Here is a 22,821-nt window from a genome sequence, read left to right as displayed (position 1 = left end):
AACCAAGAAAGCTTTCAAGCAGGGATATGCAGTGCTTTCAGTTACTAGCGCAGTAACTGACTATTTCGGGTTATCCTTTCTAAACCAGTAATCACATTGCATCGGGTTATCCTTTCTAAATCAGTAATCAACAATTTCGGGCTATCCTTTCGGGCTATGCTTTCTAAATTAGTAATTGCATTATTTTAATGGATGTTACTAACCTAAGAGCTTGCGTGAGGAAGTAAACATAGTTTTTATTATTATATCACTGTCTCAGTCATTACTATCAAACCGTCGTAGCGTGACACTATCCAACTGGCAATGATGGCAGGCTAATTTTTACACCCTTGGTTGAGAATACCTGAGCAGGTTTATAATCCAGAAGGAGACTTCTGAGCTCCCCAGCTGCTATCTGAACCATAGAAGTCAGACAGGACAACTTGGCTGTCTCCATTTCAAACACAAACCTTGCAAACTGCCATTCATGCCACCAGGAAGCACATATAATTTTAAAATTCAGCTACCACAATGCTATCCACAGCTTCTTATACCTGTTCCACAATGTTAATGTGTAGGGATCTCCCCGAAAGCTTTCCCAGCTGCTGCTTTCTCTGAGTTCTCTGTTCCTCTGGGAGATAGGGGTAGCATGTTACATTTTTTCTTTAGACACAAGGGCTTCATCACAACCATCTCAGACCCATGAAAGTCTGAAACTCAGAAGAGTTCAGAATATGTATATATATATATATATATTTATTTATTTATTTAAAAAGAAAAAAAAGCTTTCTGAATATTCCAGGCATTTTCTGCTAAATTACTCTTCTCTAGCCTCTACACCTGTTCAGAAGCAAATTCAGACTCTTAAACTCTTTCCTACTGTTTTTTTCCTTCTTTTGGGCATAACAATCAAATACTGTAGTAGAAACCTTTGGGTTTTAACAGCAAGAAAGGAATCTGTTCTCAGGATACAGGGTTATGCTCTTTGGTCCAGGAGAAATGTTTACATTTCCAACCAGAGAGGATATGATGGGGAAGTAAGATTTTGACACAAATGTTAGTATACCTTCAAGGTAGTAAGAACATCTTTAAAAGCAATCACAATATAGGTACAGTAGACAGAACATTGGATTTACATTATCATATCTGTAAAAGCTAATCTTTCCATAACCTTTAATATAAAGGCTTGCAAACCTATCTTGCAAAATTAGTCTTCTCTTTGTAGAAACTTGTAAAACAAATACCTAACATGCACATAAATGAAAACAATTCCTTCTTTTCCATTCAGTTTTGCAGTTAAATGTTTTTTCCATTATGGATTTTTTGCCTGCACATATGATCCTTAAGGATACATTCTCCTCAGATGTAGTTGAAAAGAAAGGAAACAACAAACTACAAAATACAATTAGAGTCTCATTAGAAGCTATATTTATTCTATATTTTTATAGTTATTCAAATTAATTTGGAATAAATTTGCCAAAAAACATAGAAAATGGCTTAATTTCACAATAAGAATTCTCAAGAATATGTCAAAATTTATCGTGAAAAGAGGAGGCAGTATTCCTAACTATTCACAATTAATTGTTTTTTAAAGCATTAATGGGGATTCAATTTCACTAAAAAATTATATTAAATCACAGTGTGATAATTTTACCAGCATGAAAGAGAGAGAAAATGATTTAATTTTTGACAAATACTGATACTCTGTAGGAATTATAGCAAGCAGTCTGCCATTTTAGAAAAAGCTGCATAATATACCAACTGTAAACATTTTATGTTAAAAACAATCAAGTTACTTAAAAAAAAAAAAAGTAAAGATTAGCAAGGTAAAGCAGAGAAATGCAAGACCTGTCATTTAAGAACACAATTGACCACTTATGACTATTTTTGGAAAGTTGTAGCCTATGTCCATGTGCATTTGCCCCTCTCACATTTCCATGTCACGCTTGCACATGCCTACACTGAAACTGCAAACAGGCTTCCTGTTCACGCAGGAAGTTTCTGCGCATTTTTGATGTGCCCACAAACACAGAGTTTTTAGATCCAGAGTCACTAAACATCAGAATTTTAAATTAGGACAGGCATCATCTGGCTGGTTGCCTGTGCAACAGGATCATTTACATCTTGCAAGGAATAATGCTGTATGTAGCACGAGAGATTGTGTGGCTGGATGTGATATGAATGGACTGTTAAAGACTATTCTGTCTGTTCTCTTTCTTCTTGCCATTTGTTTTTGTGAGTTAGCAGCATTTTTCTTATCCATGGGTTTTCTTTGTTGGTGGTGGTCAGTCCTCATCCCTGCCCTTTCATTCTTTTGGGGAAAAAATYATCTGGACTATGTATGGGTTCAGATAAAGAAGCAAGTTATCCTAATTAGCAGCAAAGAGCCAGGTAGGGGGTTGCAGAGCGCATTTTCAGGATTGTCATATGCTGACCCAAAGCCTGAAGATAACTGCCAACAGAGATAACCCTGCTCTCCTCCCTGCCTTTGGCCACACTTTCCCACTATCTGTCTTGCATCAGCAGGAGAAATTTTTTAGCTAAATGCATCAGCAGCTGAAAACTGTGCAAAACAAAGCATATTTGCTGTTAACTGGGTCAGCTCCAAATCCAATTCCAGAACAGGTGCATATGCACAAGGTCTGCACTGCTGCTCAGCAAACCCAAGTTAGGGGATGCAGTAGGGAGAAAAGATGCAGGGACAGGAGCAAGCAGCCAGAGAAAGGAGGACCAAAATGGCTGTTTAACCTAGCAATGCACTTGAAAACCTTTCAGCAGAACTATGCTTGAGAGCCTGAAGCAAAACAGTAGAGAAGGCAACAATAAAATTGCTCTCCTAAGCTTGAGAGAGAGAAAGAGAGGTTGGTAATCATAGGTTTGCAATGCTCCTGAGAGCTACGACAAATCTGATATCGCTACAAGGGGAGGAAAACAGTGTAGTAATGATGCTTACTCTATATATCTCTGATTTTTGCTCTGGCAGATACACTGGTACCATGAACCTTTCATGATTAGAGAATGAAACAGAAAACCTTTAACTCACCATTTAAAGAGAAGCACTGGGCTCGAGAAAGCTAGATGTAACCATATTTGGCTGTCTTGCGAGAATGGCCATTAATTCAGAGTATTTGTGCATATGGGTTGAAAGCAGTAGGAAACCAAATTATCTCTTCTGTCCCATTTTTTTCCTAACCCAAGTTCTTAAGAGTAAATTTGCTTTTGTAGCTCTATAATTTGATCTGCATCTTGCATTAAAAATGGCATTCCTCCCTCAGATGCAGCTGATAATCCACAAGGTTTTCAATGTGAAGCAGAAGCATCTGGAAATGGGATCAACATAGCAGGGCTTCATCTCGCTGGTGTAAACCAAGAGAAGTCCTTTATCCCTGACACTCTCCTCTCTCCACCAGACAATTTAGATAAAATCTTGAAGGTCTTTCTGCCTTTCCACTGCTGCTCATACTCTTACATTTCACTTGACCTTTATTTAAGCCCTGGCCCATCCCATCTAGATTCAGGCATGTAATTTTTGGACCTAAGAAACAAAAAAAACAACCTATGGCTCCTTTGCAGTGACTAGAGATAAGCGGGCAGTTACAGAAACCTGGAATGACTGCACAGAGCAAAGCCCTCAGTCAGGTGCCTGAGGGTAGATACAAAGAATCCTCTATTGCTTTTACAATATATAATAACTTGGGTTCAAATCCTGAAATAAGGTTCACTTCTGCATGCATGCAGAAAACCAGTTGTTTCTAGCATAGGATCTAAACTTGGACAGACAGTCTATCACAGTTTGTTTGTCATTGCAAAAAAAAGCATTTGATCCTGTAGATTTGCACATCAAGATCTGTTTTAGGGTAGTTATTAATTTTTGATGGGACGCTAATTTTTTTAAACCATTTCTATGTAAAGCTGTGCTTTCTTCCACCATTTTTTTCATATCAAGATTCATTCTTGAAATTCACAGACTTGGCAGAGGAGACAGCACCTATTCCTGAATTAGAATAATTATTTACTGTGTGTAATATTAGGTGATATACCTTTAACTGAGTACAGCTGGGTCACTGCTTTCTAAGTATGGACGGCTGTTCTAGCCAAATATTTAACAATTTGTCACCAATTAAATGGAGACAGAAGGAGCAGTCTGTCAGTTTGGGATCTGTTTAACAACCATAAATGTCAGGGAGAGACTCATCAGTTTCTTTTGTTCCTCCTCCATCTGATGAAGGGAATTTAGCATTTATCTTCTTATTCCTGTTGCAAAGCTGAACAGAAATACTTTCTTGAAAACTGTCTGGCAATTATGTTGAAGCTGGAAAATACAAAACGAAATCAAAGTTCATCCTGCAGCCTCTTATCTATTTGCAATCAACCCATAAATAATCTGTCACCCATTCAGTTACTTCCTCTTTAAAAAATATAGAGAGGAATCAAGAGATGGATTTCCAAATAATTTTGTTTTTTATGTAAGGCAATTTACAGAGCCCTGATGTTAAAAGTTTACAAGTATATAAATGATACAGAGAAAGAAAAGATGCTTACTGAACTATAGTAATAAGGTAAAGACACTCTGAAAATGGATTTATGAGTCATTGCACCTGGGTTTGACTCTTTTTGTCTCCCTGCAAGTGTACTTTGGTCCCTTATTCAGTTTACTGGTGGTGCTTTCTTGCAATACTCTAAGAAACAAAGTGAAACAAAAATGCTCTATTTGCCAGTGAGAAGTATTCTATTTTCACACAGTAAGATCAGTAAAATCAGAAACTTGTCTCTTGTACTTGTCTTCTTATACTTTATGCTACATGTTTACTAAGGGCATTCTACTCTACTATAAATATCTAGAAAGATAGTGTGGACCCATATTTAAAATCTGCATTCAGCAATACAGCTCTTTCTAGACTGGTCCCAGAGCATGCAAGATTTTCTCAGAGCTTGTGATTAACAGTGTTGAGACTCAGAGTATAACATTTAAATGTGGTTGTTTCACGCTGGGTTACACTACAGATTTGCTCTGAACTATGGTTTCCCTGATATTTTTTAATTAGGACTTTTTATGAGCTATAGCATGATACAAGATATTGTGATTCGTCCCTCAAGGGGTTCTATCACAGGGAATTAACATGGGCTTTCCATCAGCTGTTTCTATTAATGACAGTCCCCTCCACAATGCCAAAAGCAGGGTGTAGGTCTCAGCATCTGGGAACCACATATACAGTGTTCCAAAAAAGCTAAATCCTGTGAGAAAGAATGAATGCACTAACATCTTGATTTATTCCCAGATCACTTCTTGGCCACCTCTACCTGGAAATTTTAGGAAGCTATTTGGATTAAGAGCTTCGTCTCAGTGAGGCCTACAAATGCAGAACCCAAAGACTACAAGACTGTGATATTATGTGTAAAGAAACTCAGCTCTGCCCATAAACAGAAGAACATGCTGGATATGACGTCAAGATTTAGCAATAAATGATTCAGTGCAGCCTAAAGCAAAGAAGTCATGGCCAACCTCCAAGCACTGAAAACCTGCTGTGAGACCAGCCTTTGGTGAACAACCAGCTATCCAGCTGACCAAATTGTTCCTAAGGAACACGATCCTGGCTTGAGCCACTGAAAAGTTGAAAAGCTATGGAAATCCTAACTTGATGTGAATGAACAATCGCAGTTTGAGACTGCAGTTTATCTGTTCCAATATTCATTAGTATTCACACATGTCAAGAAGATTCTTTTCTAAAAATGTTGTATCCCTCCTAGCCATAAGGAAAGCAAAAAGAGGAAAATCAAAAATACTAAATTACAGTTTAGAACAGGCAAAAGAAAAGTTTGTGGTTTGTGTCTGGAAGATACCCTCTTTATCTTTGCAGGTGCAGGGTTTAACTAGCCCTATCCCTGCTGTTTGTTTTCATACTGCAGTGAAAAAAAGGAAATTGTTATGATCACTGAATCATGGGGCTTGAAGAAACTCAATGGATCCTTTATCCTATTGCCTCAGTCTGAGGTAGAACCAACTATAGTTACATCAAGGCTGACAAATTGTTGTCTGATGCACCCAGAGATCTACAATTCTAGGGATTTAGTAACTTGTCTGGTAATCTATCACAGCACAGTCCTCATTTGTCCTAAAATTCAATCCAAGCCTTGCTTATTATAATTTGTCTGTTAAGTTTTGTTCTACACAGAGCAAACCCTTTCTTCAAAGATGTGCCGCAAAGCAAGAAGGTGGTTATCAGGAGCCCATCACCCCCTTTTAAGTCTTTGGTATTTCAGATAAATGATTTCAGATCACTCAGTCTTTCCTTGTAGGATATGCTTTCTAAATCTCTGATCATTTTTACTGCCTTCCCCTGGAGTCCCTCCAACTGGCCCATATCTTTCTTGAAGTGGAAAGCTCAAAGCCAGCATTCTCCAGCTAAGGCTTTACCTGTGAAGGATGAAAGGATTGCTCATATGTCCCATAAACTATACTTCAATTTATAAATCCCATTATAGTCTTTGAATGTTTCACCACAGCATGATATTATGCAAAAGATACTACAACTAACATAGTCCTATATCCTTATCTGCAGGATTCTTGCCCAGACAGTTTTCTGTTGAGCACTATTTATTACATTAATTGATTATTCCTGACTAAATTACCTTGCACTTGTTGCTGCTGAATGACACCTTGGTTTTTTTCAGACTACTTTCAGTGTTAAACCCTCCCAGCACATGGTATCATCTGAGAAAAATGTGAAGAAGAATTACAAAAGGGAAGCCATAAGACATTTATTGCCTGTTAACCATTACTCTTGTGATTTTTTCCAGGGGCTTACAAGGAGTTTTCCTATCTGTTCCAGTTTTCCTCTGGCACTCTGAAGGCAAACCTGATGGCTTTATAATCCCCTGGCTCCTCTTGTTCACTTCAGCAAAGACAAGTTTGCTGTTTGCCCTTTCCAGTTTTTCACCTCACCTTCTCCACACAAGTTTTCAAAAATAACCACTGTTAACACTCAGATTTCATCAGTCAAGTCTGAGTAGTCTGGGATCATGACCACCAGGACCTACAAGTGTAAAAATATCTAACTTATTTAAGTGTTGCCTGGCCTGTTCCTTCTTTGTTTGAAGCTGAGGTCTTGTCCCTCTGTCACTGGTTTTAATCATGATAGCAACCTTATCACAGATGACCTTCCTGTGAAAACTGAGGCCAGAAAATTGTTAGGCACTTTTTATATATTCCTTATGTAAAGAGAAAGCACCTACCATCTCATCGTTCTCTGTGTGGTTACAAAGTACATCTCTAAATTACAATTACTTCCTCTGCATTGCAGAAGGGGTGTCATTTGCTATTATAAAATTTAAAAGTATTATTATAAAATAATTTGTCAGACATTTTGCCTATGGTGTTTGATAATCATTAGAAGTTATAAATGCTACACATCCAACCTACAGATTATGGATAAGATTCACCTCTGGCCTATTAGTTAAGCCAACTGAGCTCGTTTTTCAGTCATAGTACATGGTAAACATGCCTACACTAAACAACTTTATAAAATGATTTGCTGTAATTTTATGCTTCCTCATTTCAGGTCTCTCATGTTTGTTGGGTGGGTAGTTATGTCTTTCTGTTCATTTCATAAGATAACCTACGCTGTTTTGCATAATAAAAGAAAAAAAAAGAAACAAGAAAACAATTTAGAGGAAAATAAGGCTATTATATCCTGTTTGAAACCACCACTTTCCAAAGTAAAAACTTTAAGCATGCTTTAAGGATATTGCTCTTTTAGCTTATGTAACACACCTTTTATCACAGCCTAAAGATTTTTTACCATTATATCCTATTTTATAGTCCCTTCAGCTCTTTAGGATCTTGCTTTGCAACTGTTTCTCCCCATCAGAGGAAACGATTGGCCAAAATTCCTTATAAAACCCATGAATTTGCTCTTAATTGTTCATACAAATCACTGCTGAAAATTTAGGAGCCTACGTCCTGGACACTGAACACAGGGCTCCACACTCTTGGAATACTTCAGATATATGAGCTAACACTTCTGGTTTTGCAGCAAGTTTACTCCACAGATATACTTTGTTTTTTTAAAGTCCCCAAACTGTCATTTGTCTCAGAAATGAGAAACTAAAGGCAGGAGCATTAAGCTGTCGCTTTGCCTTTCTAATATAGTTTTAAAGGCAGACAAAAGCGTAGCATAGAACAGGTCACAAGAATTTATTTTATCTTCCAGGCTCACTGAAAGCTTCATGTTCAGAGAAAGATATCACCTTGCCCTCGTCCCAAGAGGATGGATTTCTGAATGAAAAGATCTTAAATGAGTGTCTGCAAGGCAAGAAAAACAACCGATACTCTCTCATGGCTTTCTTGCTTCCAGTAAAGAGGAAGAGCTGTCTGTGTGCCAAGAATCACAGGCTTTTGGCACAGTAAGACTAAACTTTGCTTCTGCAGCGAGTCTGATCTCACTGGGTGTGCAGTGTGGAATACCTCTGAACGCCGCTGAAGACCTCTGCAGCTGCGTAGATCAGCTGCCCTGTGCGGCTGTGACCGATTGGCACCGGCAGTGTCCGAGTTTGTGTGCACTGCCTGCAGAGCCCCAAAGCCAGGGCTCACCGGTCACAGGTCTTAAGATGGCACATCTCAATTAGAGTCTTGTATTCGCATCCGTGCAAATCATTTGCTTCACGGCAAATGGCAAGGAACTTTCTAGGAATATTAATATAAAAAAAAAAAAAAGCTAAAAAGGCAAATAGGTGAGAGATATTTAGAGAGAGCCCAGTCAAAGATGGTCTGTGGATTTATTTCTAAGTTCATTCTTACTTTCAAAAAAAAAAAGCTGATAATGGGAAAGCAGTTCTCCAAAGCTGTTGGGCAAATGATCTAAAACAGCAACCAGTAAGTTAAAGCTAAACTACCATAGAGAAATTTCTTTCTCTCTGCCAAGTGTTCAGATCTAGTTACCAATTTTTAGCTAAGACTCACCTAAAAAGAGCCCAAGTTGCAGTCTTTTGTATTCAGCAAGGTTAACTGCAATTATACCTAAACTTCAGAATACTGAATGCAAAATGAGGATGACAGAGCTGCAGAAAGGATTTCAATATAGCATGGGGAACAGTCACATGAATGACTATTTGCAATTAATCACTTTGTCATCTGGCTTCTGACTGAGCAAGCTATTCCTTTCAGATGCTCAGAGAGGCTCTAATATACCTCCTTCCTTTTTTTTCAATTAGTAGAAACAGAAGAATAATATTCACAATCTAGAATATATTTTTTAAGTAGGCTGCAGACTAATATTTTATTTACTCTGTCACTTGCACCTATAAAACCTCACCCAGCCTTGTCATTCCCCACTTTCAGAATCTCTAATGCCTCCTCAGAAGGCTTGGAAATTCTGATTGTCTGCCTATGCTTAGGGTTACCACAAAAAACAAGACAAGAACACAGGAAAAATGAATAGTTATAGCTTTCAAAGTTATATAAATTTAATTAAATATACCTTTTAAAGGTGCTTTTAATGGCACTACAATATTTTGCTGATGTGTGTTGTCTTCCAGAGAGCAGATTTCTCAGGAAAGATCCTGGACATCTAATATACTATTAGGAAGACAGAAATTACTATGTAGATAATTAATTAAACAATAAAGAATGAAATCACTGCTCTGTAATTTCACATGCTTAATCTGCCCATTTGGCTTTATATTCAAAAAAGAATGAGGCTCTGCAAAGAGGCAACCATAAGGATTTTCAAACTACACAGTTGCAAGTGACAGATGTCATGTCTGTGAATGTATTCCACATAGGACGCTAAAGCCTTAAGATATCTTATGTTGCATCAGGATGTCACATCAGGCTCACAACAAATGGCTGTTACATAATTGTTTGTTTATTAAATCAGTGAAAGATCAAGAATAACCATTCTATAAAACTTATCTGAGGAATGTAAGCAAAAGAACCTATAGGTGGTGAAAAAAAGGTTAAAAGAACTGTCATTCCATAGACAAGTCTCACTCCCTCACTAAAAAAAAAAAAAAAAGAAAAGAAAAAAAGAAAGAAAATTGAGAAATGTTCTTGGCCTCCTGTCTGCAGAAGGGCTTCTTTCCACACCCAGCCCAGTAGTTTAGCAAATGACGCCATTCTCCTTCCTCATCTTTTGATTTATTGCATATCTGAATATAATGATGAGATAATTAACATTCTGCCACACTGTCTGCTGCATCTCCTCCCTTTCTTATGTTGGCCTGATGCAGACAGCAATGGCAAACGTAATAAAAGGGATCTTTTGTAACTCCCCTTATAACTCTTACATGGCACTATAGAATGGGGAGGGAAGTGATGAAAACATTCCCTGACCCAGAAATTTATAATCTGAAGAAAAAAACGAGTACAAAGGCGTGTTGTGAAATACAACATTACAACACCTGTGCTAATTACATCATATTTGGTAAGGAGAAAAAATTAGAATTGGAAAAGAAGTTTGCCAAGACTAACTGGGAATTTGCATAATGCTTGTCACAGACGAAAAGCTAGCTTAATGCTGGAGACAAGCCCATGGGATTTTTAAAAATGACAGAGACAGGAAAAGGAATCACGCATGCAGCAATGACATCAAATACATCCRAAAGCTCGGACACTGCATTTTTCCATAGCTCACAATCGACAAACCCAAGGCAAAAGATGGTGCAAGGAACTTTTCAGCAGTGCCCCAGAGATCAGTACTTTGCTGGGTAACCCTCTGCAGTAAGCAGCTTCCTTTGAAGCATTTCCACAAGTACAGGATAGATCAAAGACAGATTTTTTAAAATGGTCTGCTCTATTCTCATCCACAAGGAAACTGTACAAGCCAGACCTAGAGATGCATCCATTACTGACCCAGCTGCTGAGCACAGAAGATAAAAGCACTTTCTCTCTGCATGGATAAAGGAAGTAGATTAATAAATGAGAAAACAACATCTTCCACCCCTCAGATTTCCGCTGTGAGGTTATACAGTTAAACTTGCTAAGGTGCAAAGAACAGTAATATGGGACAGCTCAACAAAAGGATTGTCAACTTAAAGTAAAGAATAAAAAGAAAACAAGGTCACTTTGCTGCACACTCTACATGCTAGTCTATGGCCAGAGCTGATGAAATTATCTAGGCAACTGGATAGTAATATGAAATTCCTACCTAATACAGAAGGAAAAGCACAGAAGATTTTCTCCTGATTTTATTGAAAAAAACAGTAAGTTCTAGCATCCAAGCCTACCTGCACATCTTTCTTTCCCTGTGCTGCTGCTTTTGCTCAACTGCAGCCACAGTTCATTAAGATGAATCGTATTCTACTGAAGCTGCCTCATCAGTAAGTATTGCTGAAGCAATTTAGTAATGATCTTAATGCTCAGTGCTGTATTTTTATAGCCAGCTCAATTGGCTATTAAAATACAGCACTGCACTTTGAAATTGCTACCGCACCACTTCAGAAATAGTTATCATGATGGGGTTGCAGAAAGTACTGTTCATTTCAGTAGAAATCTCACTCCTCATGAATGATTTCTGGAACTGATGCTTAAAATCTGCTAAGAGATTAGATGTTCGTTTTGCGTATTAACACAGGATCCTAAAAACTGTTTGGAAAGTTATTAAGAAATAAATGGTTTTGAGGGAGAGGATACACACACACAAATATATACACACACACACATATATGTATATATGTGTGTATATGTATATGTGATGTGTATTTTACAAATATGTAATACAAATTATCATATATATATATATTGCTGCACAGTCCTCCAAGTTATTTTGTTTATTCCTTTAGTGCAAATGGAAAATGACAGGAAAACACAAAAAAGGAAAGTAAAAATCATCACCAAAACGTAAAATTTCTAACAACTGATATCCTGCTGCTCACAGGATAGATCTAGCTTTTTAAATAATGAGACAGCCAACCAGAGGGATGGCTTTTGAAGCTATGATCCAACTTTATTGTTGGTGATGTGGAAAGGCATTACACCATCCATTGGCTACTTAGCTCCAAACCTGTCTGAATCTGGCCTGACATGACAACACTCACCACCATCTTCTAATATAAGGCCATCGAATCACAAAGTTGATAACAGGAACACGTTTAAGAAAGATCAAATCAAGCCTTAGAACATAGAAAACGCTATGTCTCAGTCACAAAGATCATATGCACTTCCCAATAGTCTACACAGAATATCACAAGATATCTGAGACTATCACAATGCAGAGCAGCATATCTATTTTGAAGTTACATGAGGCACCTGTTAAAGAACTAGAAAAAACATATTTAAGCTTTAACAGTGAAAAAACAGCAGCATGCTTCTTAGCCAGGTAACACAAAGTAACAACAAAATGGGATGGTCTCTTGAAAAACCTCAACTCTCAAACATGCCTCTTTTCTCCAAGCCACTTAACTGCAATTTTAACCAACAACATGACAGGTTTCTCCACCGTAAACAAACAGAAGCTAGCCAAAGGCTGAAATATTAGCTCTAGAGTGCCAGTCTAATAATAAAAACTCATGTCTGGTGAAATTATAATAAATAAGTGCTACTTTTCTTCATATAATGGAAAGAGCCACTCCACACCGAATGGTTTTTAAGAACTCTTTCACGTGTGGTAATTTACACTGATGACATTGCAAGTCTGTAGTGACCAAAGGCAGATAATAGGTTTAACATTTTATTTGTGCCATAAAACAGAATATGATGAGAATAGCAGCAGTATGCAGATATCATCACTTAAACTAGAAAACAAGATCCTGAGTTTGCGGAATATGAAGGTGCGGACATAGCCTACCATTTTTTCTCCACTAGGCATTAGCAGCAGTAATACATCAAAATATTTTTAAAAAACAGCAAATGCTCTTATAGCACTATCACAGAGCTTTCTAATTTTATGAGTTTCAAGAGTATATCACTTTCATGTGATAAACTATGCAGATAGTCACATCTTCTTACATTAGACAATCCTAGCCTGCAGGGAAGGCATGTCTTTTAGTGATGTTAACTTATAAATGATGATTCTGAATCACTATCTTAAAATTGGAAAATTATGTATTAGGGCTTGACAGAGCACTTGCTGCTGATAGGATGAAATGTGAGTCCCCTCAAGCAAAGACATTTCACAAAAAAATGGTATTTTAGTTTCAATTGTGGTATTTTTCTTTTCATTGCCTTTAGTAAGTGATAATGAATTACGCTAATATGAAGTGAAGAACTTTAATTGGAGTTGAGAACCTAAGTAATCTGTTAAATCTACATTCAGAAATGTTTGCCTGCTTCCTCATTTTTCTACAGTTTTCTTAAATTGCTCCATTTTGCTCTGCTTTAGATCAGGATTCATGAAAAAACTCACAGCACAAGAAGATGAGAACATTGAAAAATAGAAGGAAATTCACAGTTAAGCAATCATAAGACTGAAATTCATCTTAAAAGACTAGAAAGTTTAAGTTAATTCAAACTGTGAAAAACCCGATTTGCTCAAAGCACTTCGGAACTATCAAAACTTCTTATTTTAGCATGAATTAAAAATGTTTTGAAAGTTTCACACACAGAATCACAGAATGGTTGAGGTTGGAAGGGACCTCTGGAGATCATCTAGTCCAACCCCCCTGCTCAAGCACAGTCACCTAGAGCACCTTGCACAGGATCACGTCCAGGCGGGTTTTGAATATCTCCAGAGAAGGAGACTCCACCACCTCTCTGGGCAACCTGTTCCAGTGCTCTGTCACCCTCACAGGGAAGAAGTTTTTCCTCATGTTCAGATGGAACTGTCTGTGTTTCAGTTTGTGCCCGTTGCCTCGCGCCCTGTCGCTCGGCACCACTGAAAAGAGTCTGGTCCCATCCTCTCGACACCCTCCCTTCAGATACTTGTACACATTGATAAGATCTCCTCTCAGCCTTCTCTTCTCCAGGCTAAACAGGCCCAGCTCTCTCAGCCTTTCCTCATAAGAGAGATGCTCCAGTCCCCTCATCATCTTTGTGGCCCTTCGCTGGACTTGCTCCAGTAGTGCCACATCCCTCTTGTCCTGGGGAGCCCAGAACTGGACGCAGTACTCCAGATGTGGCCTCACCAGGGCTGAGGAGAGGGGGAGAATCACCTCCCTCAACCTGCTGGCAACACTCTTCCTGATGCACCCCAGGAGACCATTGGTCTTCTTGGCCACAAGGGCACATTGCTGCCTCATGCTTAACTTGGTGTCCACCAGCACTCCCAGGTCCTTCTCGGCAGAGCTGCTTTCCAGCAGGTCAACCCCCAACCTGTACTGGTGACTGGGGTTATTCCTCCCTAGGTGCAGGACCCTGCACTTGCCTTTGTTGAACTTCATGAGGTTCCTCTACGCYCACCTCTCCAGCCTGTTCAGGTCTCTCTGAATGGCAGCACAGCCTTCTGGGGTATCAGCCATCATAAACTAATTTAAAAAATCTATGAAGATCTATATAACTTGCATTGCAAGTCCCATCTCCCCAGATGCTAAGGTTTGCAAAGCAGTATTTAGTATCCAATACCAAGAAAATTAGGTACTGCATATGCCAGTGAAGTAGTAGAAGAAATAGCTATATTAATAAAAAACTATATATCTTCATCAGTCTGAAGCAAGTATTCACAATCATTTATGAAACAGCAAGATTTGAAAGCTCTCAGTGTTTTCTGAAATTGTGAAAGAAATAATTGGGTTTCTTCATTTACAAAAAGCTGCCAGTTTCATTTTAAATGCTGTATCAGCTATTACCCGAGATAAAAAGCTAACCTTTGGCTTTGCTTTAGTAGACAAAAATGATAAGATTTCTTATTTTCTCGCTGGGAACTTGTAAGAATTAAAAAAACCTATTCTGCTGTCCTTACACATTTTTAGCAGAGTCAGTTTTATCAGACATTTCAAAAATTCCCCTGCACTTTTTGGACATATTTGAGTTGCCAGTGCAAGCTGGGATGATCAACAATAGAACACATTTTCCCACTAAGGCCACCAATCCAAACTAAAATGCAAGTCAACCTCTATGAAACTTAATTTTTTGTAGACGGTAATGGAGTCGAGAACATTTGAGTAACAATTCAAGGTTATTCTACAGTGAAACCATACCCTATATTGATGGTGAAAACCTCTGCATCTTTGCAAGATATTTCCACCGCTAATCAAAGGGTTTTCTTAGTATAGTAAGAAAACTTCATGATTACCCAGAGACTTTATTTGGCATCATCAAGAATCAGGCAAATAGTTATGTGCAAAGGAAATCTCACACATGCTGCACGGTCCCTTCATACCAGCCCAGCAAACGATGACAAGGAACCTCTGGAATTGGTTATGCCTGTTGACTTCATCTAACATTTACATGTTGAGTATACATCCTTAGAAAAAATAAATAGCTATTATGCCATTTGTACTGATCATACCTTATTTTGAGTATTTTCTTGACCAATTTAGAAGCTTAGTCTTCGCTGATTACAGAAGAAAATTGAGATAAGGAGGCTAGGCCCTCCAGAAAGAGAGACATATGTGGGCTGAATAGTACTCAAAAGATGTGTTAATTTCTAATTTAGAGCCCCAAAACATAGTAGCACCCCAAATGGGTTAAATGAAAAGTCAAAAAATGGCCCTAATTATGAGAGCAGGAAAGAGTAGAGAAATAAGTGCCCCCAAATAACTTTTGTTAGGTGCCCAAAATTGGGTGGGATGAATCTGATCAAAATTTATCATTGGTTGAATTCACCAACAATGAGGAAAAGACAAGCCTATACACAACAGAAAAGCGTTCTAGCTGCTAATCTTTTCAGAGCCTTTCCATCTAAAATACAGTGAATGAAGGGCAGCTGTATCTATCGCTTCCAGATACCAATACAGTTTGAACACTGTAAGGATAGTTACTCTTGAATAGTCATAAAGAGTAAGGGAAACTAATCCTATTTGTATTTGATTTTATACTCAAGCCACCAGAATTTCCAGATGGCAGAATCAGCTATCCTTTATATTGTTCCTTTTTTGGTGTTTTTAATTCTGCCATTTCTCTGCTCAAGCTTCCTGGTACTCAGCTGTTCTGCTTCATATACCCCAAAACTTCATTTCTGCAGCTGTGTTTCTTTGAAGATGTCACATTCGCTATAGAATTGAGGTCAGAAGTCTATTTTGTGATCCAACACTGCTATAGTTACTGAAATCAGTATTTTCTGCATTTATTTTTTTTCTTCTGGTTTACGACATTGGAGCTTAAGCTATCCATTAGGTATTGTTAGGTACAATATTACAGAATCTCTGTGTGTAACAAAGCTTCTGGTGGTCAGCTTAACAAAGGCAGAATTCTATTTTGCTTGCCAATTCTTTAAAATCAAGTTTAACTTCTGTAACTAATCTCACATCAAAGCACGCTGTTCAGTACTTTTTGTTTTTAATAAAAGGTAAATTTACAGTGTGATAGGGCATCATGGATCCCTGAAAATCCCAGAGAACAATGGAACTCCTTTCTTTGGAAATCCTTCAGTCAAATGCAATCAAACAGGCTTGAGCACCATAATCTCTGAACAGATGGGGCACAGGGGACACTGTTGCTGAAGTTCATAATTCATTCCTCATGCATTATAAACAGTTCATTGCAAGGTCTTATAGAAAGCTAATTCACAAGTTATGTTACAAAGCCAAATACCATCAACTAAATTGTTGTCTGGGTTTTTTTTGTTTTTTTTGTTTTTTTTTTTGAGTGTGTGCATGTTTGCTCCCCAGGAAAAAGTACTGTGGTGTACACAATCCATTCTCATTACGGTTAGTCTTGCTATGTTTCAACACAGAGGAAGAAAAACGTATTACTCAAGGACAGGATTTTCAGTAGTGTCTAAATCCCACTGATTTTCAATAGAAAAGCTTCATTGCACATCCTTCCCCTGTTACAGCCCTCAGCTACTGCAAAGAGACTGGCTGCTAAGACCTGCAGAATGTTGAAATAAAAAACCTACTGTTTACTAAGTGCTATGGAAATCCAAACAGCAAGTCACTAAAACTGTGTGCCTGATTGAAGAGACATACAAGAGGAGTACAAGAGACAACCTCCCTAGCACATGAAAGAGAGAAAGATCCTGCAATGACCAGAGTTAGCAACTACCTTCAACAGAACATAGACATCAGCCAATATTATCTATCAGGCATGGCAAACCAATTTAAATGTCTACACAGCTGCAGTTCTGTTAGAAACCTTGATTTCTTATTACTCACTTGTGTCTTCATTTATCTCTTTTCCTAAGGTCAAATGGAAAAGTTATATGGTCTTTTATCACACATAATGTTGGGACAGTTTTTTGTAAAGGAACAGGAGCAATCACACTGGGACCTCCATTCAGAAAAGCTCAGCCATTTCAGATCACTTGGCAGCACACTGCCATGGCCTCACCTTTGCCATATGTCCAAACCATCACTGCTTAACTTCTGTTCAAAATAGATCTGCAAAATTAACCTATGTCTTATATAATAATGGTCACTAGCTGGAAAAACTAATATCCATTAAAAAAAAAAAATCCGTATCCTTTATTGACTCTTAGCTTGTAAAAAACTTCATCCTGAATACCTCAGATGAAATATTTATAGCATATAACTGAAATAAACTTCATGTTCATAAAAATGTGAGTCCAAACTGATGTTTGTAGCACTAATGATTCTCTAACTGGTCATAAAAGACCCTTTTTTGGTATCCACTCTATTTTATAATAATAGACAAATAAATAAATAATATAGTTCCAGGCATATAATCAAAACAAACATCTTGCAAAAAATTTATTAATAAATGATTGCCTCTCATGTCCATTTCCATAATGCAGCAATTGATTTGGTCACACTGAATTCTTTTTTATTGCTTCATCATAACCTGAAAGGATATGTTAATTTTAGTTTCTTTAGCCTTAGGTTACTCAAAACGACTGTCCTATCACACATTTGCTTAATTCCAAAGCTTTTAAAACACTGCCGCCTTCACCACTGTTCTGATTTCAAGCACATACAAAGTCTCATCATAGATGCTTTTCCATTTGAAAGTCAACTCAGCATTATAATTGACCACAAGAATCCAGACTGCTGGGAGCTTACCTTCAGATCTTAGGGTATCTTACTGTTTGTCAAGAGTAGCGGATGATGGATATATTGCTGTCACAAACAATCATGATATAGCTAAAAGACGTACGGTGCAACAAATATTGAAAACATTGCGCTAGCTTTGATTGCTACTAATGGAAAATATCAACAATTTCAAGTGTACTATAAACCAATATAGTCCATTATTTGTATCAAAAACTTCCTAGAAGTACAATGTAATCATCACATGAGATGAGATGTAAAGGAAACCTCTGGAAAAACTACAGATTATTCACTGTAGATGAAACAGGTAGAATAATCTCATGTGCATGACATTTTTAAAGACATGCAAATTCCTTCATCTCATGTATATGTCATTAATTAAACACTTGGTTATGAAATAATTACTATGGAGCCAAAAATCTACTGCCTGTTCATTCTGTCCTCATGTACAGCGAAAATATCCATTTTATTTACCTAGAAATTAGTGCTAAAGAAAGATACTGTAGCAAGAAGGAAATTTCAGTCAGGAAAAGCAATACAATTAAAAAAATATATATAATAATAATATAGAGACTTTACCAGGACTAAATTTTTACTTTAACAAACTTTTTTTCCAGCTTTTTGTGAGACATTTCACAATTCATACTTAAGTTTTCAAAAAGCCTTTTTTTTCCTGTAACCAGAAGTTTCTGCTAACAGCAATAAAGCAGATTTAGACTAGTGAAGGCTTCATCCTAGACTTTCATGGAATTGGTGAAGGAAAAAATAAAATTCTTCTATGTATCTACAACAGTTTATTCTTTGTCTTTTTGTTCCAAATGGTTTCACTGCAGGAGAAACTGCTGACATGAAAGTAGAAAGGAGAAGCAGGATAATCATAAATCCTTTTGAAACAAAAGGAGAATTCAGAAACACTGTGTCCAAGAGCATCTTAAATGAAAGTCGTGGTCCTGATAGAGAAACTTTAGAGGAAGAATTTCTGTCTGCCAAAGTAGGGCATAATATTTCTGGATCTTGCATTTGCTTTGGAGGCAATGAGCCATCTCTACAGTGAACATCAAATGAAACAAACCACAACTCCCTAATTCCTTTATAAGGAATAATTTTAATTTATAAGTAAAAAAACATACAACCAATGAATTCACTTCCAACAGCCTAAACTCACTGTATTTCAGTATTGGACGGTCAACCAGTTAACAAATGAACAAAGAGAGGTCAAGCATCAAGTTTAAAATGGATGTCTTCATTTTCATATTTACCTTTAGGTCCTTTGAACAACTTGATCTCTACCACGGTCTCCAGAATAGGTCTCCTTCGGCGAACATACAGTCGGACTATGGAGCCAGCCTCTTTCAGGGCCTCCACAGCTTTGCTGTGTGAGACTTCTGACACATCAACCTCATTCACTCGCAAGATACAGTCGTTGACCCTACAAGAAAGACAAAGAACCACAGACAGTAAATGCTTCAGCTGTTATTTTGGACTCAACAGAGTTTCATCAGTAGTGCTGTAAAATGAAAAAACACTTCTTTGCAAAGTTTGTCAGACAGATTCAAAGCAATATGCCTCATCACTGATGATGATAAGGGAAATGGAATGCTTAACGCCCCCAAAAGATGCTCCTGATTTGATCTAAAGTCTAGCTAATCACCTACACCCATTGTCCTCCTCCATAAATTGGGGCTGCATCCACTAGAGTGATAGAAATGAGTAATGAACAGCTTCTCCTCTTTACAGAGACTTTATTGAAAGACTCAACAATATAATCAAGTTACAACATTCATGCTTCGTGCTATTACTGCTATGCTTGCTCTTAAGGAAATCAGTTGATTTAATTTAATAGAGATAGACCAGTAATCATCCAAATACCTCCTTAAATCTCATACTTTTTCAGCAGAGCCAACCAATTTCAACCATCAAAGTAAAAATGCTGTCCTACAGAAAGCAGATAATTTGAAAGGAACATTACATGCTAAATAATTTGAGTAAATATAATTGTTTATATTTTCATCACTGACTGTAGGTTCTGAGACCTGCTGTGCGGTAATATCATTTATTTTTTGTTAAACTACTAGTGAAATTCCCTCATACTCTTATTAAAGGTATCTACTATATTATCTTAGGAAAAACTAATTTCTTCACCCTCAAAACGTCCTGGTTAGAGTAGTATTCTCCCTATCTTGCAGATTTGTCCAAGTTGAAAAGGAAATTTGTAGCCTAAGAGCACTAAAACCAATTTCCAAAGTAGTGGGCTAATGACTTAACTGCTGAACCATCCTATCTTTGCCAATGCTTGGTAAGTAGAGAAGTGCAAGTTCCAAAGAACTAGATGAACTGAAACTATACTGTTCTTATGCTATGTAAATTTGCTATGAGATGCTTCTAAGTATTTTAGGTACTGAAGAAAAAGGCATAGATAAATGAATGTGTTATTCTGTATGTCTAAAAGGACAATCAGCGAAGAAAATAAGGGATGCTAAAAATATTCCCACTTCCTGTATACTTCTATACACAAAGATCAGCTATGATATGTAACCCATTGCAGCAAAAGAAGACTTGAACAGTATATTGCTCAGGAGTCCTAGCACACAAAGCGAGAATGAAGTCTGAGAACTTAGAATGGATTTTTGTTATGTTCTTATGCTGTTGTTTTTATTAAGAAAAAAAGAAAGAAAGAAACTATTTGAAACCAAAGACATATTGTTTTATCAGCCTTTTGAAAGAACATTTATAGAGGGAAGTGTTTATAGTAGCTTTCAGCTGACAATTGGTTCAACTTGGAAAGGAAATAAAATTGAAACTTCCTTTCTGATAAAAAGTGATGTATTGCAAAGTTTCCAGTTTTCATTCAATGATGGGATTTGCTGCTTTCCTTCAGCCAGAAATATTAATTTTCCAAATGTATAATTTTGTGGGTTTTTTGCATAGTTATTATTATTTAAAGACAGAAGCTTGTGGCAGTGAGCTTGGGATACCTTTCCCTTCTATTTAAATCTTCACAGCACAGTTCCTACCACGCTCCAGCTCTACTCTCTTAGTCACCTATAAATGCTGCAGCAACATAAACCTAAAATAATAATAGCAAAATATGTCACTAAACCAAATAATTAAAGAAAAGTACTATCCTTTAAAGACTTCTTACCAGTTTGTTCTGGATCTGCTTACCTGCTCTTAAGCTTACAAATTTCAAGAAACTGTGCAAGCATCCTTGAAAGCTGATAATTGCCTCAATCAAGTAGTAAAAAAACCAAGAGGGCCACAATACTTAGCCACTTATTAGAAATATAGCAGGTGTCAACTGGTAACGATCACTGTTTGGTCTGTTCTGCAGTATGGTGCACTGCAGAGAAGCCCAAAGCAGTCTAACACAGTGGCAAACATCCCTGAAGAGCTAATTGCCCTGTCGAGAAGCATTAGCCCCCATGCGACTCCGTAAAGCAGCTAGTAGAAGCACAGCAATTGAGCGTGGAGGTTGCGCAGCTGCATCGGGCCCAAGAGCTCGGGCATGGACATGGACTTCTCCTGGGACCAGCACAACACTGGAATGTCGAACCCTCAAGGCAACCTCACTCAGGTCCTGCTCAAAGCAACCAACCATGGGCTCGAAAACAAGGGACAGATCTGTGCTCTGTGGAACTGATTAAAAAAATAAAAAATAAAACAAAGCTGCAGTTATCCACACATCTTAGTTATTATCAAGACACCTCCAGTCTAATCTGCAGTCTATTAACTGGGTAGCCCTGCTTCTCAAAAATACAGTTACCTTGCTTTCTATTGCAGAGTAGCAACCACTAACAGATTATTTCCAAGCAAATCTAGCCTTTTTTTTTTTTTTTTTTTTTTTAAGCCATCTTCTCCAAAAAGCTGAAATTGATCTGGACTTTATTCTTTCATCAAAGCTTTGCAATCACGATAAAAATATTGTTACTAAAGGAAGATCAGTGCAAAACTTCTTAGGTATCAGGTAGACAACATAAGAAAGAGAGAGAAGAACTAAACTTTCACTTCATTTCCTTGCTCCTGCTCTGTCTAACCTTTTTCCTCAAACTTGCCCTATCAAAGGGTTGATGCTTGCTTTCTTCTAGAAATCATGAGAACACAACACTTTCAGCAGGAATACAAGATTAAAAGAGACAAGCTGCAGGGACTGATTATTAGCCTTTAATAAAGAAATAACAAATCATAATATAGGTACATTACCTGACCCTAGGAGAATCTGTCCACCAGGTTATGAATACAGACAGGGAGATGCTTCCCTTTATTCATTTATTTTTAATTCTGATATGCACCTTTTCCATCCTGCAGTAAACAGAATTTACAGTATACGGGGGTGGGGAGAGTGGAATTCTTGGTACCTGCCCATATCACTTCTTTCTCTTTTAAGGAGAAATGCATTTTTTTATGATTATTTTTAACCATGAATTCAGAATAAAGGCTGGGATCTGAATTTTACTACACAGCAGCCCTCAGATCTGCCATTCCAATTACAGAATGTAGAGCTAAAACTAAATGGCAATGACATACATATACCATGTGGCATACTGTTTCCTTAGGTATAATCTAATCCCCTCTATTCAGCTATTCACTAGGCACATCATCCAATTTCTGTAACAAATTCACATTTACACTCAGGCCCCTTTCTGCCATTGTAAAGTAGTATAAAGCTACTGTTATATCTAATTTAAAAATAAACGGATAAACCTTAGCAGAAAAAGAAAAGATCAGATCTCATTTGCCATTTCTGGTTCTTTTTGGAAACTAGAGAGTATCAAGCACCCATGAAAATATATTTGATGAAGGTAT

General features: G+C 37.4%; 1 protein-coding gene across 1 annotated transcript in view; it reads right to left on the bottom strand.

Moving 5' to 3' along the window:
- DLG2 (discs large MAGUK scaffold protein 2) overlaps nt 1–22,821 on the bottom strand; it is a 646,550-nt gene that overhangs the window by 310,994 nt on the left and 312,735 nt on the right. The window contains exon 6 of the mRNA XM_026069322.1: nt 19,278–19,447. Coding sequence (XP_025925107.1) covers nt 19,278–19,447 — 170 coding nt within the window. The remainder of the gene's footprint in view (nt 1–19,277; nt 19,448–22,821) is intronic.

This window comes from Apteryx rowi, unplaced genomic scaffold, assembly GCF_003343035.1.
Source record: "Apteryx rowi isolate R43461 unplaced genomic scaffold, aptRow1 scaffold_291, whole genome shotgun sequence".
Classification (NCBI taxonomy): Eukaryota; Metazoa; Chordata; class Aves; order Apterygiformes; family Apterygidae; genus Apteryx; species Apteryx rowi.
Note: the sequence above shows the minus strand (reverse complement) of the source record. Positions and strands in the feature narration are given on the sequence as shown.